The following is an 18,295-nucleotide window of genomic DNA, read 5'->3' as shown; positions in this document are numbered from 1 at the left end:
GTTAACATGTAACCAAGAATAGTTCATTATTTTTGAATGTTAGTAGGCCTATCATTATGCAGACAGTTTTACTCCTCTGTTTCTGCGGCACCTTTTTTTTTTTTTTTTTAATTCGCTCGGATTAGGATTAATTATGACTCAAAAAACTGCAGAAATAACAATTAAATCTTACTTGAAGTATCGACTATGAATGTTGTTTAACTAGAGTTAGCAATCATAATCTTGCGGTGAAACTTTTGGTCTCCAGCTACAAATCAGAGATGCCAAAAGTAAATTTGGTTAAAATTAACCCCTTAACGTACCAATTAAAAATCAGAAAGCGGTCGTTTTTCTGCCAATGTTTTGGGCGAGGGTGATTTGCTGGATCAAATTCATCATTATTTGAAAAATCATGATGAATTTGTGCAAACGCAAACGAAATAGCCGATACAAAATTATATACAAACGAAACCAAAATTCAAAATCAATTTTGGTTCAATAAACAAAAGGCGTGTCACAGACGTCTTTGTATGTTAAGGGGTTAAGTTAATTTTTTTGTATCTTCCCCGTTTATTTCTATCCTAATTAAATCTAATTAAGAAAACAGCATGGAAACCTCATTAACAGATTTATCTATTCATTCGAATAACTAAGGCACAACACATCTCAAAATGATATGCTTTCAAGATAATAATTACTTCCCTGGCTTTAAATTCATAAGTGAAGAATATACGTAGGCTTTATACTAACATAGTTTGTTTTTCTGAGAATTTCTGATCGTGCCACTCCTTGAAAAAAAAGTTATAATTATTACTAAAGAAAAGTTAATATTTCATGGTTCTGTGCAAACAATGATTACACATTTATCTGTTATTGTGATTTCAATATTTTTATATCAGCCTTCAACGAAAATTGCTTCGACAGAGATCCGTCATTGCATGAACATGACATCCTTAATGTCTACTTATTCCAAAGGAGAACTATTTTTATAGATTTAACTCCACGATTCCTAGCCACCTACCTACCCTCGAACCAGAACGTTTTCAGTTTGTCCTGGTTCCAGCCATTCTCATATGGAGGCGAAGAGATTTTTTTTTTTTTTTTTTTTTTGTCTCCTGGAGATAGTCAAGAAGGACGATCAATTTGATCAGAAGTGTGGCTTTGGAAACTTCAGCAGATGCAGAAGCCTCCGACAAAAAAATGTGCATGGAGGTAGGCTTTATTGAAGTAAGAACCTAATATCAACATATCACAGATCTGTATTCTAAATATTTTTCCAGCAATAAAAGTGTTTTCTCTGATTATATCGAATATTATTCTTACCTGAAGATGGCACACGTCCTTCCTAGCAGTCATATTACATGCTCTATCTTATCACTCACTCGCACACACTTCCGTAGTACGGGTGTCAAATTTCATTTATTCGTGCTAGTTCTTTCAGAGTCAACGAAATCTACAGACTCCGAAATCTTGTAAAACTTCTAATCCTTACCTTTTCTTTCCGATTTAACAGGTCTCAAGATGACATCTTAGCTGGATTCAACTGTGGAACATCTCCTTCTTCCAGAGGTCGTCCAAAGGATTCGTCTCCAATGGTGAAAACCATTCTTCGTCATTCTCGGGAAGTGGAAAATCGACCAAACTCGGCATGCGATCAGAGCACTCAGTCTACTGTTTCCACTCCAGAAAACTGTCCCTCAGACAATACCAGCACACCAAAAATCCTTTCTCCTTTTTTTGCTCGAAGGATTCTGTGTTCTCCCCAGGCTTCGCCCGGTCCTATGGATGACGAAGAATCATCCGTGTATTCTGTAGATACTGATGGTTATTATACCTCGATGCACACGGACAGTGGTCTGTGGCATCGATCAGTTCATGCATTACAGCGAGGCGAGTCACCAGCGGAGAGTTCCCGAACAAAAGCACGTAGCAGAGGTTCACAGAGTTCTATGAGCACCGTAGGAAATGGAAGCCTGAATAGCTTCTTATCGCGCAATGGTTCAGAAAAACCACCTCAATCCGAAACTCTGACCAGAAAGAAAACTCCCCCTCAACCTCCGCCTCGACTTTCAAGCATTAAACATTCACAAGAATCTACAGACTCCGAACAACTCGAAGAAAAAGAAATCTGTAATAATTGTTCAGAAGATCCACAGCTGAACGGTGAGGCGTCTGAATCTGATCTCGAAACGGTAACCAGATTAAAAGAGAAGACGGCGATTAATTCTAGCAAGTACCCTTCTATGTGTGCTGTGTCTCCGGAGACAAGTGATGATGAGGGAGACAGAGAACCGAATCGGTCTAAATCGCCAACAACTATCATAGCAGAAATTCACCAGGAAGACGTTGATGAAGAAAAAGGAAAACATACAGAAGTCCCGGGCCAATCTGGTGAAGAACAAAGCCCTTTGTTTAACGCCAATTCAACTGCTTTAGAAGCAAGTTCGACCAGCGGTAATGACGTTTCAAAAAATAAAGGGAATACGGTTTTAACGTCGCTAAATTCACCGACAATTAATATGTACGGTACCACGCCTCTTCCGAAGTCTGATATTCATCCAGCTATTGCGATGTCAAGGCCTGCCTGTCCCGAAAAGCTGCCCCTGAAAAGTTTTTCAATAACTCCTCAAGAAGTAGCAGTTGCAGAAAAATCAGAACCAACATTGACAAGCCCAGTTTCAGAAGGAAATTCTTATCCTAGTGATAATGGAGAAAATCAAAGACCTTCCCGACACACTTCTCCTGTACGGTCTACGTGGGAAGATAGTAGGCTCATTGTGTCAAGTCCGCCTGTTGTCACACAAAAATTATCTCCTCAGGAAGAAAAATCACTAATTCCATTGAAATATGCCCAGCATATTACTGTGACTCCCATTTCCCGAGAAGTGAAAACAGTGACATCTCCTGTAGAAAGTCCTACCTCCCCTACCAGTAAAAACTCTTTGAATAGTCCGATTCAGAGAATCCCATGTTTATCACCCAACATCGTTCATTCTACCAAAAACGCAACAAACGGACAAAGCCGTATACCCATTTCCCCTACCTCTGGAAGCAAAACTTCTAATTTTCAAGAGCGATCGCTTCCTCTTCTTGCAGCAAGTACGCCACCATATGAGGCAAAGACCCCTTCAACTCAATATTCCAGTCAGAGTCTTCCACACGTTAAGAGTAGGCCAGCAGTAGCTCGCGTGACACTTGATCCTGCTGGCAAGGTTGTTTTTTCATCTAATTCCATGGGTAGAAGGCGAGATGGACATCCAATGAATTACACTTGCCCGCCTTCACCCGTACAGTCTCATCAGCCAAGGTTTGCTACATTACCATTGAGTCAAAATTGCAATCATCCTTCTTCTCCAGAATCTATTCGCAATAAAGCATCGATGAAGTTAATATCGAACGGCTGCATCACATCTTCCAACTCGACCTCATCGGTTTCTACAGTTAACAAACCCAGCAGTATTGTAATATCTCCCAAACCTGTTGGATCAGGTAGAAATATCGCATCGCCTTTCCAAATACGTCGCCTCGATGCCTCGCCAACCAGGTATGGATTTTCACCTGCAGGAAATGCTGCGAGAAATGCATCTCCATATAATTTCGATCACAGAGAAGGAAATGGAAATAGACTAATTAATCCACAACCACAGTATCGTGCCCTGTCTCCGCTATCACATGCTCCTGCAAGTAATATTTCGCCTATGAGACGTGCACCTCCTGAGCCCTTTAATGGAGACTCGAAGCGCCCTTCCTTCTCCATGACTAGGTCGCTGTCTTCAAACATACGCGAATCTTCTCCTTTGCAATCGCCTCAGAAAAAACTTGAAACTCAAGTCTTATCGACGGCTTCACGTAATCATTTATCTCCCCGACATAACGGGTTTCAACGTTCTGAAAATTTTAAAGGTTTATCTGCACAACCGCATTCCCCTTCTTTCCATTCTTCTCTTCTGGATCCATCTTGCAAAAGCCTTTCTCCACCTCCTACCTCACAACCCTCAGTGCCAAATGGGAAACCTCCAAGCTTAACTTCTGTACCGAGAGAGAGGCAGCGTAAAGGAATGTCACCCTCCGAACTGTTCGCTATAATCCACAGCTCGAAAAAGAAACTCAACATAAAAACAGATTCCGAAGTTTCTGCATCACCACTTTCTTCGCGTTCTAGTTCTCCAAGCACTGGGAGACCGTCCACTCCCAGCAAAGGTACCTTGGTTGAAACTGGATTCTTAACTCCAAGGAATGCAAACTTAGGAACACCTCGAGACAGGCACAGCTGGATTGGAGATCTTAAAGAATTTCCCAACATTCCCGGAGAGAGGCGAAGCCTTGCACAAGACAGACTGGGCACTAGCAGACCGACTAGCATGCACGATTTTAAAATGCTTTTGCTGCAGACGAGAGCTAGCACCGCCGTCACTGGATCTCGAATGTCTGCTGCCGAACAACTTAGAGCCACTGCTTCTCAACGGTCTCAATCCAGCGGTCAAGAGCCTGCTCCTCTTCAGCCTTTGTCTCAGTCGCTTCCAACGTCCCCTGTGAAGAGTTTGAATGCCGATGCTCAGTCTCCGAGTTTGATGTGGAATAATCTCAGCACGGTTCCTCTGAAACGGGGTGTTAGGGCTAGGGGATCTTGCCAGGCTCGTTATGATTTAGCTTATCCTCCAATATGGGAAGATTGTTCTGAAGAATTGGAAGCGCATAAAGATTCTCAGAATGTCGATTCACATCAAGAATTTTCAGCGGGCGACGGTATCAATAAGAGTATGGGTTCGTATCAGAAGACTTCAGAAAAAGAGACCCCTCTTCGGGCTCATTCGGACCAATATAATGGAAATTCAGCAGCTCGAGTAACTAGTACCTGGGTCTAAAAATGTTGCCTTTTATAATTTATAAAGTCATTTGTTACACTATTCGCTGTGTAGTGTTGCCCAACTACAAAATTGCATGCGCGCTGTTTCGTACTTAAAATAGGTTTTTTTGTACCTGTAAAATTTTATTCCGAATTCAGAAAGTTTTTTAAAAACTTAATATATAGTTCAAAGGTAGCGAAGTATTTTGTAAATAAGAAACTTGTTATGGCTCAGTGTCATCTTTCGCTCTGTCTTACAGAGCGAAACGAGTGTCGTCTCGGAGGTGGTGCCTTTAGGAGATCGTAATGTACTGTCTCTAGACAGTTCCTTTGCCTTATATCTAGTGCCTAAGGGTTACCATTGGTGTATTATTTTATCTCTTCCATTACAGTAGCACATACTGTTAATACGGATAGAGCATTTTACTTCCAAAATTGTAACGAATGATTCTAAATATAAATTATATTATTCATTTGTACATAGGTTATACAATGATGTGTTCAAGTATCATGTACACTCTGCAATGTACACTTTGATAATTGTCACCTCAACATAAATGTAACAAGTACATTCAGTGATTTTTTATATATATATAAAAATAATAAATTATAAATCTTTATACGTAGAGTTAAATAATTTTCTGATTTTTGATGAAGTAAGTACTTAGAAATACATTAGAGTTGAAGGTATAAATAATCTTGAAATCTTCCTTCTGGAACATTTTCATGGAAATTGTTATCACAACTATACCAAAGACTCGAACACGAATGCCACGAAAGGGAAAATTGAATGGTCGAACTTCGTAATAACTGAAAACGAAGAGGGGGACAGCTAAAGGGTACATAGAGGAATGGATCACTGGAGGGGTAAGGATCTCAGATTTAAAGTACAACCGACAATTAAAAAATAATAATAATAATTTTCAATTTATTACAGTAACATATGTCATTGTAATAAATCTGTTACCAGATTACTTACAAATAAATCTGGTATTACTAATCTGCATGTTTCACAACTTTGAATTCCCCGAAATAAAACAAATCGACGGTACGATAATAGAATAGCAGGAAGTGTAAGGCGTACAGAATAGCTTGACAATGCCGAGCCTCTTCCGGTGCGCAATCGTCTCGACATCTTTTCAACATAGAGTAATTTGGAATTGAATATTTTTGGTACATTTAATTGTATGACTTTAGTAAATACTATTTGTGTATTACGTCGGAAGAAGGGGGGGAGGTCGAAAATCTTCGTATGCTTCGAAAGAAAAATTGAGGCATTAGGATAGGAATAGCAGAAAGCGTACAGACGTATACAAGGTACAATTATTCTTGTACTTTGTACATGAGTGCTGTTATAAAGAAATGCAACTGTGTGTAATTAGAATGTTAAATTTCACTTTTTATTTATTTTTTTATAGCCTGCAGTGTGGAAATATATTTGAAGAATAACACACTGATGTTCTCCAAATAATGTGCCGCTCATTAAATTGAGCAGAAACTGGATGAACAAAATTCCAATTCTGGATGAATTTGTAGGAAAGGAGAGAATGAACATAAAATAAAACTCTAGAGATACCGTGCAAAATCAGGCATGCAATGCTAACTCGTAAAAAGCTATTTTAAGGATATTTTTTCATTGCATGTTGTCGCAACTGAATTCCGAGTTCTTTAAAGTTTTTACTTGACAGTTCAATTATAAAAAATATTTCACACGGGGAAAGGTGACCAGGAGAAGAAAGAAAGGCTTAAAGAAGTAAAATAAAGTAGTACAAAAATTATGAAACCCTAAAATTTAAAAATGTTTTTTTTTTAATTATTATTTTTAATTGCAGACAGACTATTGCAATATCTTTCAACGAAAATCAGAATTGTCTTCTTCCATATCATTTGTATTTCTCAACTTGCTTTTCACCACAAAGTATCAGACGAATTTCAGTTTTCTCTAGTAGACTGTTAATGCTGATATAAGTAAACTAATAACATGCATCGCAGAAATATCTGTTTAGGAATTGAGTGATTAATCTATTTATTGCATAAGATTAATAATTAATGAACGTAATTCATTAAATAGATTTTATTGTTTATTAATCTTGTACAATAGAGTACTGAATCTAATGAATCCGGTCATATTTTTGTTCCAATGACTTTTCGGTGTGGAAGATCAGGGAACGATGATATTATATGGATCTCATCAGTCCCTGGTTTTTGTGAATTGTATGCCAGGTTAACATGATGTGAATTCGATCTTGTGTACAGACACATATTTACCAAATCGGAACCTGAACCAGCCACTCCTCTGGGTGGAAGCATCGATCGTGGTTCATGGCAAATGGAAAGGGGATGTGTTATTTAATTATTTGTTTACACACACACACACAGTTTCCGAGTTGTTTTCAAAGACCCCCAGATATAGAGAACATGGAGTTAAATAAGCAGGTCATGCATATCGTTCATGTTATGTATATACCTATTAATAATCCTCACTCACCTCTTCATACACTATACTAAAATTAACACAAAAACATGCTTGTTACAGAAATAAACATTATGATATATTCCTGTCGTCAAAACCTGCATATAACGTAAGCAGGTGTATGTCTAGACTCAACTCTACGTCTGTGTAGTGTCACCGACATGAAAAGCTTATTACCTAAATTAACCGCAGGCAACATTATCATCCGATGGAAACGAGGCGGTTTTACCTTAGCTAAGAAATTCATAGGAAAAAAGGAGCTAACGGGGGGGGGGGCGAAGGGTGATATGAAATATTGAGAGCGCATTGTGAAAATGATTACCTAGAAGTTTACAGTTCACGTGATTCAGGTAAGGAGTAGTTTGCTGCAATGCGGGGATTTTAATCCCATCCCGATATCGTAAAAAAATAAAAGACTAGAACTTGCACTACTTACGGAGCCACGAGATAGCTGCAGTTGTTTTCCTGAGAATACCCGCAATTTCCATAGAAGAATATGTACTTAAGAAACCCTTAAGTAGCCTATCACCTTATCTCTAAAACGACATTTGCATTACTGTCGTTAAGGATTATTTTGTCTTGTCTGTGTAGGGCAGTGTTTCTCAACCTTTTTTGGATCATGCCCCACCTCAACGTCTCAAATATTTTGTTGACCCCCTCTAGCATAATAGTCAGCCAAGTTCTGAAAAAGTATAATACAAATATGTATAAATATGTACATATACATTTTCTAATTGCCCCACGTTGGAGAAACACTGGTGTAGGGTAAAACTGTTATTTTCAACATATTTAGTTTATTAATCCAAAAGTAACAATACCTTGTAAAGAGTAGCGTTGTTATGCACTTTGCAATTTTTGCTTTAAAAAATTAGCAAAGAGCAACACACACACCAAATTCTGCTTCAACCTCAGCAGAACTAGAGAAATCTTTCAAAGATTGAAATTTGCTTTCAGTGAGTAAACGATGAGAATTCAAACATTTGATTTGTTTTCGAACTTAGATGTGGAGTAAGTCTGAAAGTGCATGTTCTGATCTATCTCATTCTGTAGTGTCTACAGTAAGTAAAGAATGCCTCTTTATATCTGTGCAGGCATGTTATGTAGAGTGCTATACCGCTTCCAAAAATAGAGTTATTCTCTCTCCTTATTCCACATATACAATGAACTCCAATTTTTTTTTTTTCCACTACCACAACTCAAGTGCAAGGAAGGAAGGTTAAACCAAGACATCACAGTTGGAAGGAGGAGGAAGATTACAACGCAGCACTTTTATAAATGGAATTCTCTGCATCAAGCTGCAAGAGAACTACTTCGGAGTAGACAATATATAATATGAAAAGATTGCCCTTTTTTGTCTCTTTGCTTAAATGTCGTCTAATAAAAGTTGAGGTTATTATTTAGCTGGCCGAGTGATTAGCGTATCCGATCTCCAGCCAAAAGGCTGCTGGTTCGAATCTCGCCGTGCACATGGATGTTTGTGATTGTCCGTGGCAAAACTAGTGGTAGTCGACGGCGGTAGATGGCGTTAGGGTAGTTGCGGTTATTTGGTGCATGTTGGTGAATGAGTGGTGGAGACAGAAAATTGTAGAGCAGGTGTTCTCCCTCAATGAGTCTTTGGACTCCCTGGAGGTGTCAAATAATAATTATAATTACTTACTTGAACCATTTGAACATCTAGGCCCCTGTACTTCTTGATTGGTTTTTCAGTACCACACAAACTGAACAAAAATATAACTATGACACATCACTAACACTCGCGTAGATGACGCACCATTTGTTCTTCGGATGGAAAGACTGGTTCGAGTCTCATATAGGTCGCGAGGAACTATTAGAAGTGCTTTCGTGTGAAGGTAAGTTATCTGGTCTCATACGGAGGTGAGAGTTTCCACTCCGGAAAGTTTTTGGTTTTTCATACCGCAGGACACAAGCTTGCTGGAGAACGCAACATAATCGAAAGATATACAATATGTTAGTCTCATAGGTTGAGTTGCTTCAGCCATAATTATCGTCATTCTAACCCAATCTCACACTAACACATACTGATCATGGTTAATGAAATCTCCACTTTGTCCATCGAATCCACGTAATATTTCTGGTGCCAAGGATTTTAATTATTTCATTACTTTTTTGACCTCATTACCATATTCATTTTCTACCTGCTTTTAACCGTGAATGTGAGGTTGGCATTGAATTTAGTAAATTAACAATGGCTAATTTAATGTAATAAATATACACACTATCTCTCTGGATATATATATATATATATATATAATTAGTGATAATATATATTATATTAGCTGCTATAATTAGTGATAGACATGGGCAAGCTATCTCTGATTGGCTACCGATGGAGATTGAACTGCCCACTCAGTCTCCAAAAGCTAGATAGGCTTTTGGAGACTGAGTGGCCTCGTCTATATATAAAGGCCTTTATATATAAAAAATATTTATATATAAAGGCCTCATCTACTCCCTGTTAGGGAATAAAAGTCGTTAGCTGATATATATATATATATATATATAAAAGAAGGAACTCAGTGGAGTTACTGTTTTTTTTTTTTTCTTTTTTTTTTCATCAGTGATTCAATTTAGAAGATTATCAAACAGAAGGTATTATACATAGGCAAGGTTCCTTTGCGACTCCTCAGCCTGCATAAGCAAATTTGATCTAAACTTCTGTATAATTGACTTTAATATCAGATCAGTGGAAGTGATTCTGCCAAGAACAAGGAAAAACACTGCATATTAAAGTAAACAAAGTACAAGTATATCAAATGCTGAAGATCAGGAAAGGTGTTTCTAGTCTCATTTTGTTAAAGAGCAGCTCTTTTCAGCAAATTGTGTTATCAAACAAATGGCATTACGAATCCTAATCCAGAGGTTTGTTGAATGAATAATCTGAAGAGGTTTTTACATGCTCCTCACGTTTTAAGGTCCCTTTCATCATGAACATACTATGCTCGCCATGTGGGTTACAACCGTTTAAAATAAATCATTCGACATTTACACAATCTAATACGCGTTTTTAATAAAAACACGTCACTTTATTCCAGTTTCTCGGACACCTACAAGTGACAACTTTCCGTTTCACTATACTAACACATAGCTTCGCTTACTCTCTTTGCTAAATCTGTAGAAAAGCGAGCTAGTGTTGTACAGTTCATTCTTACAACAGATTCCTCCTTGAACATAGAATGTTGCATCCCTCATACTAAGGTTAGCTCAGGTTCTGTTCGCTAGCGACCAAGCACGGATCTTTTCCCATCTTTTCCCTTCAGTCTTCAAATAAGTGTAGCTGTAGTCAATGCCGGATTAAGGATATACGGAGATAAACATATCTCCTCAAGGGACCCTCGGTTAATTAATTTCATTTGTCCACTTTCCTAATTGTTGATTTAATTCCTAATTGTATGAAAGTGTGATTTTCAACATTGTGTATATATCCAATTTCAAATATTTTAATAATTTTAGCGTGATAGGACGTAGGCTAATTGAGGTCGTTTTAATTTTAATATCTTTGTATCCGACGTCATTGAGATGGGGACTTGGGTTTAGGTTATCATAATGAACATTGAAAGAATATCTTCACAGACCAAAGTTACATCAACAGTAGTTTCTGTACATATCTAACTATTCATACTGTTAAAACATATCGACACGACGATTGTTCTGTTTTTTTTTTTTTTTTTTCTATTTTAGGAAACATAGAAATGCACCGTTTGAATTTCTGCAAATATAAAATTGATATCAGATGGTTGTACTCTTTTAACACCGATATCACCAAGCGAAAAGGTATAAGGTAGCTGTTGTAATCGAATAATCAAGTTGTTAATCAGATATTCATGTACATAATCCACATGAAACAGCATGACGAGTTTTATTTATATATATTTTAGAAAACATATTTTAGTCAGCCTGAAACTTTAATGACTTCAAATGCTAAAAAATATATATAAAATACTTCCGGAAACTTAACGTTCCATAATATGCAACAGTATTAGTCAAATTTAACTCATCTTATACAAATATTGTTAATAAATCTCAATACCACTTAAACTAAAATGTTAACAATAAATTTACTCATCGTTTATTTAAATGATTAAAATTTTGACTTAGTTTATTTATTTATTTATTTGTAACCTCAATAGTGCTCACAGTTTGTAGGTTACAAAAAAAAAAAAATAAATAAATAAACTAAGTCAAAATTTTAATCATTTAAATTAATAAAGATTAATTAGATAAACGAGTAGATTGATTCACTAAACTTATATATATATATAATCGACTCTTTTTTCCTTTTTTTTTTTTTTTTTTTTTTCCAGAATTCCCGACATTCTAATTTTAATGTGCTCAAATCACTATCATTGTAATCCTTTAACAATAAACGCCTTATTCTTATACGACTCCTACTCGCTTATGGTTGTAAACCGATAGGTTTACAACCATAAGCGAGAATTTTTTTTTTCTTTTCATTTTTATTATATATATATATATATATATATATATATATACACACTTTTTATTTATTCTTTACATAATCAGCAAACCTTTCTTTAGAGAACAAACGCGGAACTTTCTCAAGCCGCTTCTGGCATTCAATAAGGAAGGTGGTGGATTGGCCGATGAAATTTATCTGCCACTGCCGTCGCTACTAACTGATTATTTATGAAGAATACACTGTATATATTCTTCAAAAAGTTGCAGAGTTTTGAGCGCTTCAAGAATGAATTAGAAAAATGTTATGAAGAGTAGATTAAATATCAGATGCACGGATGTATATAGCATGAAATTGGACATTAATATAATGCTAAGAAGTGATAATTAGTATAAGAGCATAAGAATGGCTGATATGTAATTAGCATATCGTTGATTATTATTACTACCACTGACTCTAAATTTTAAATGATAATTAACATAACAGGTGGTTAACTACATGATTAATAACCAATTGCCAGTAAGTACATGTTAGTATTTAGTTATTGTTCAATTTAGTGAAGGTTCTTTAATGACAGGGTGATAAGATAAAAACGAACATGACACTGATGAACACGTTAATAAATTGTTAATCATTATTGCTATTCAATATTATGACAGTTAAGAGATTCGCTCATTTAATGTACAACCCTGTTAGCGTTGTTTTTGTACATAAATGGAATACAGAATGAGAATAAAAACCTTGGCTTTGAATTTGATTTTCCACATGCCACTTCACATTTTAGTTAAAAAAACTGGCTTCAAACGCAATTTTTTTCAGCGTAACGTTTCCTTTAGCATGCAGTAAGAATTATTGCCATCCTGGATTCTGAATAGTGGGAGTCTTATATTGGATGGCAATTACGATTAAGAACAAGTAAATGAAACTACAGAATTCTCAAGAGTTATAGGTGCTTCCTGTAGAATCCAAGCTGTATGGATTGGTAAGGGATATATTTATGCGAATCCTACCACAAAAGTTTGCAACCTAAATCACACTTTTAGTGTAATGGGTGGCCAAGTGTAATATAATTCCGAAAACCTGCTCTAGATACTAAACGGTGAAATATTTTTTAGGCCCTCTATAAACAGGGTAGTGTTCTCACATCCGATGACAAAAATCACCTATAGACTTTCCCATACATCGATGCCACATCGAAGATGGTCGGACATCTATCGTCGAAATTGATATTTAGCTTATTAGGAAGAGCTCTGTTTTATTTTTACATTATCAGCATTAGCTTCACACACACACAGTTGTTGGCATTTTAGCAGAGGGTTGCGCTCTAATTAGTGTGTCTGTCAGGGATAGACAGCTTACTAAACTATGATTAGTTCTCTATTTGGTTTCGTGAGTTCGGAGAGTTTTTAAGATCTGATACACTAAATCCTCTGGTTGCTATTCTATGCAGATCTGTGATCAGTCACACTGTAGCATGATTCTCGGTGTATTCATGTTCCCCAGGAGTGTTGCGCAGAGTGCCAGATAGATGCTGCGGAGAATATCGCTTGTTATGGTCGCGCTGCTTGAACAATCTGGTACATTACTGTATTTGGTATTCTGGTTCTTAACGATTCAATTTCGTGGCGTTTGCAAGCAGAAAAGGAGAGAGAAACAGTTCTGCTTGTACTAAAGTCTACCTGAACACAATTTAGTTTAAAGATTTTTCATAGAACCTAAAGCAATGTTTTTCATTTGGTAAACTTTCGATATCAGGATTCGCAGCTTCTTGCGAATGCAGTGAATTTCATTTATCCATTTCATACCTTTTTAATTTGTTATTATTGCTCATCCCCACTTTTCTTCCCCCCCCTGTTTTTAAAAGGTTTGCACCATGTTATTTATTAAGGGTTGCCTTCGTAGCATGTGGAGAATTGCTTACTAGGTCTGTTGTGGTTCTAGGATTGCTGATTACCATCTCAGCTACATCTTGTCTACATCAGAAATACCAAGTCCTATGAAGCCATTTTACTATGAGTTAGTTGTTAAATGAGTGTGCATGGTGACCAGCGCAGTGTCCTCAGCTTATCGCAAGAGTAAGCTGTTGATAAGAAAACTGCTTATATCGATATCTATTGAAGGAGCTAGGAGACAGGATCATTTCCTGTAGTACTCCGTGTCCAGATATACGGTGATATTGTTGTGTTCTCTTAATCCACAAGCGCAAACCATTTCATTTCTTGTATACTTTGCAACTTAATTGTATAGTTTCCCTTTTATCAAGTGTTGGCATAGGTTTCTTTGCAGGAGAGTCCGGTGGAAAGATCTGAATTCTTTCCTGGGGTCTAGAAGGATAAACATTACATGCTGATTTTTATTTTGGATAATAAATTATTGAACTTTGAGTCTTGTGGTGTCTTATTCTTATGGAAACCATATTGCCTGCTACAAGATGCTGCACTTCTCTGCGTAAGCCTAACTGTAACTTTTCAGTTATTTTTTCCAACATAATACTGAAAAATAATAATAATGGGAGATACGTTTTTACACAGTCACTGTTTCCAGTCTTTTAGATGCGAGTTCTTATGAATGTTTTAAGGGCATTAGGTAAACATCCAATAGCAAAATCAGTTTAATAAGGTGAACACCATGTTTTCAATTTGGATAATATGGTTTATAATATCTTTAGACTTAATTACATGTAATCCCCTTCTTAATATATTCTTTTGATGAAATGAGATCTTGGGAAAGAATATTGATGTGTCCGTGCATCTGGATACTGTCTTGTATTATTATGATTCTTTGTAGTCGTAACAGAATCATGTTATGATCACACTACCATAATTTCTAGTGCACAATCATAGCCAAAAAAATGTTTATTATGTGCCAGTTGTCCCAAGAAGTTGCCACGACCTGTTACTTTTCTGCTTCTATTTAGCAGTTCGGTAAGCGACTCCGTTTTCTTGATAGCCATATGTTTTGTTATTATAATAGTTTGTTTTTGCTTGATGCAATTTTCCTTGCTATTCATGAGAATTGGATATTACGTGCTGTTCACTTGCGAAAGTACCTTATCTGTAATATACATCTAAAGATATTTGAAATGATCAAAAATTTTCCTGATTGTTTAACGCCAGAAATTAAAATATCACAAATTAATAAAAACTCAATGTTGATCACATGGCAACTTGCTTACAGTGAAGCATCCTGTTCTCGTTTTATGTATGCAGTACTTGCATATCTTCCATCTTGATCAAGGCGATTCTTTTGCGTTATGTTTTTCCTTAGTGAAGAATGATCATGAAATTTTATAATTCATTTTATCTGAAAAATCCATTTAACTTAAATACCAAACAATTCTGAATGAATTTTACTGCTGAAAAGGTAGGCAAATTTTACAATTATTGCCATTTGTGAACATTATTGTCTAATATTAAACTTCGCATTTTTTAAATTTCCGTTTCTGTAGGTTCGTTCACAATCTTTCTTTACATAGATGGTTCACATTCGTAGATTTAATAAACATACAAAGTAGTTGCCAATAAAAGAAAAAGAAAAACTAACAAATAAAACCACTTACAGCGCTAAATTATATTTTAAATGATTTCTGCAGCAATTAACATTTTTTTTTCATTAATCACTTCATAAGTTATATCCTAGAAAGAAAAATAAATAGGCCTATGTAGGCTACTAAACTAATACAGTTGGTCATGAGTACGGAAGCTATAATATGCTGCCATAGCAAGATCGTTATCCCGAACTGCAGGGTCGTCGCCAGATTAGATCGCGCCCTGAGACAAACAATTAAATATCGTCCCTGATGGATTATAAGACAAAAATATAAGAAAATCTCCATTTGCTATTTTGTTTTTATTAGAAGAGAAACATTAATTCAAAACGATTACATAATATTAATTAAATGTTTGCTCTACTGGGATATCGCACAAAAGTGTTTATAAGCTCTTCTAAATTTAAATTATAAGCTATGTCAGCCTCAAACGATATAGTTGTTAGACCAACGAATCTTTCTTGGGTCATCGCTGTTCGCAAATAATTTTTAATCAGTTTAAGCTTGCAAAAACTTCTTTCCGCCCTTGCAACATAGCGACGGCGCCTATGGCTGAACGAGCGCCCTTATTAAGCCGCGCCGTAAGGCAGGCTTCCCCTATGCTACACCCTGTCGACGGTACTGCCGAACTGTATCATAATAGCGAATTAAGGAAACTTTTTAATGTCAAAAGTTAGCTTAATTTGAATTTTCTTTCAATGTATTAAAATTTTGGATAAACGAAACTAGTTTGCAGTGATGCTTATGAAAATAAATAGCAAAATTAAAAGCAGTTCCAGTGAAGGAAAAAAGGGACATCGAGAAATAAAAATTCAGATAGGATTAGTTAATTTGAAGAATAATGATAAAAGGAGGAATATCTTCGAAGTACTAAGACTACCAAATGAAATTAGAAACTTTGGATTACAAGAAGTCGCAGAATTCCATTCGATCTAAACGAAACCAACTCAAGGAATTTGTGCTGTATTTTCCCAATTTTGTCAGAATAGCTTTCCAGAATGTATCCTGGAAGATATAGTATTTCTATAATGAAAACCAATGATGTCAGCAGGCTCTACAAATTATGTTGATACTCTAATGAAATGGAAGAGAAGAATCAAAAAGAGAATCCCCAAATCTTAATTCAAGGAAAAGTTTCCTATTCGTACATCACATATTTTCTATATTCGTAGGCGATTATGAAAAGTAAAACTGCAACATACACTGAACTGAATGTCCTATATTCGGCCTGAATAGTTAATTCTGTTTATAATTTTAATTCACTTAAACCTTGCTTTTTTTTGTAGGACATTCGAATCTTATAATAGCAATATTTTGTAAAAGTTTATAATGACTATTACGTGTGTGTCACAGCAATCAGTAGAAGATATTAGTTCACTTTGTCATGAGTACGGAAGCTACAGTATGCTGCCATAGTCTATCTTCATGACATCCTCCTCATGAACTGCGCAGAAATTGTTATCGGCCTTCCATAGAAAGCGTAAGTCCAGAGTGACAAGTTGTTCCCGAATTACCCTAACCGTACCACATGCCCTTACAGTATTTAAACTTACTACTGCATGTGCTTGAAATAAAATATGCTTTTTCTTTTTTTTCCAAATTTGAAATTTCTTAACTTTGGGAGTAAAGTCTCTGCTGGAAGAAAAATAAGTGGTAGGATAGCAGATTCATTCTCTTTATACACAGAGTAAATAAGACAATCACAAACATCCTTGTTCGCGGTGGGGACATGGATGTTTGTGACCCACAACCTTGGTTGGAAAGCGGGTAAGCTATCCACTCTAGCTATCAGGCCTGCGGTTTTATGTTTCTGAGTAAAGAAACATAAAACACTTAAAGAAAACCAACTTCCATGATCGAGCAACTCGATGCTAAAAAATCGAACAGCAGGAGGTTGACATTTTAAGTAATTACCCGTTATCGCAAAACCGATACTTAACATGAGATTTACCATCACACAAATAGGCTGTCTTATGTAAACTGTATTTACATGCGTAATTTATCATAACTATTTGTCAACCTTAACAGTAAAAGTGAAATTCATATATTTGTTCTAGCTCTCCATTTTTTAATTGTCTTATAGTCGAACTTGGTTTAGCCAAGTGCAACAAATTCCTATTTTCTGTAAACTAGAAACATCCCATTTCCTGTTAGATTTAGAGACTCACCTGTTTGCTCTCTTGATATTTCTAGGGCATTTGATAGGGTCTGCTCAGCAAATTACCACTGCATGGCCTAAACTTCAAGCTTTTGTAACTGTGACTTCCCCACCAATGCAGGAGTACCCCAGGGCTCTGTACTTTTATCCATTCCTCTACAGTAATGACTTGTTATGCTGAGGACAGTACGCTTTACTCTTCCTCCTCCCCATTGGACAAATCTGGCAGTGCCCAATCGTTCGTTAGAAGCCTTAAGATCCTCCATAATTTTGATCTCACTATTGAATGGAGTTGGGATAACCCTGTGAACTTTATGCAATTAAAACCTGTATAATTGCCTTATTTTCGATAACGTTATTAGATTTCTCTTCTTGGACTGAGACCCGCACTTCGAACCTTTCCTGTCACAAACCAATCTCAGCCTGCGCTGCAGCCGCCAAAATGTGTCTCTAGCACTGCTTAATACTATTCTCGGAAGACAACAATCAGGTCAGTTAATGACCTCTTACTCCAAGGCGTTCAGTTTTTCACTTTATGCCTCTTTTACTGGTACATTCATGGCCCATACGTCACTGATCTGGCCACTATTATTCTTCCGCTTTTTTAAAAAAACTATAAGAAGAGCAGCTGCTGGTCAACATTCATTTATCATCCACTTTCAAAGTTATCGAACCATCTTCTCATCGTTCTTTCATTTCATCTATCTCTGTCACCTAGAACAGCCTGTTTATTCTGTTCCCCCCGCCAAAAAAAAAATATTCAACTATTCGAAATATCAACAAATTTCCTCTTACTCTATGCACAGATGTGCTATACATCTAGCTACCTGTCGTTTGATAGATATAATTTCAATGAA

At 36.3% G+C, this 18,295-nt stretch overlaps 1 protein-coding gene across 1 annotated transcript in view; it reads left to right on the top strand.

Moving 5' to 3' along the window:
* The window catches only part of LOC150104391 (uncharacterized), a 159,223-nt gene extending 153,790 nt beyond the window's left edge, over positions 1-5,433 (top strand). The window contains exon 5 of the mRNA XM_090396973.1: positions 1,493-5,433. Coding sequence (XP_090253099.1) covers positions 1,493-4,844 — 3,352 coding nt within the window. The 3' untranslated portion in view covers positions 4,845-5,433. The remainder of the gene's footprint in view (positions 1-1,492) is intronic.
* The last annotated feature ends 12,862 nt before the right edge of the window (positions 5,434-18,295 follow it).

Source organism: Typopeltis vanoorti, chromosome 8 (assembly GCF_054136105.1).
Source record: "Typopeltis vanoorti isolate ZY-2024b chromosome 8, IOZ_Tvanoo_1.0, whole genome shotgun sequence".
In the NCBI taxonomy this organism is placed as follows: domain Eukaryota; kingdom Metazoa; phylum Arthropoda; class Arachnida; order Uropygi; family Thelyphonidae; genus Typopeltis; species Typopeltis vanoorti.
Note: the sequence above shows the minus strand (reverse complement) of the source record. Positions and strands in the feature narration are given on the sequence as shown.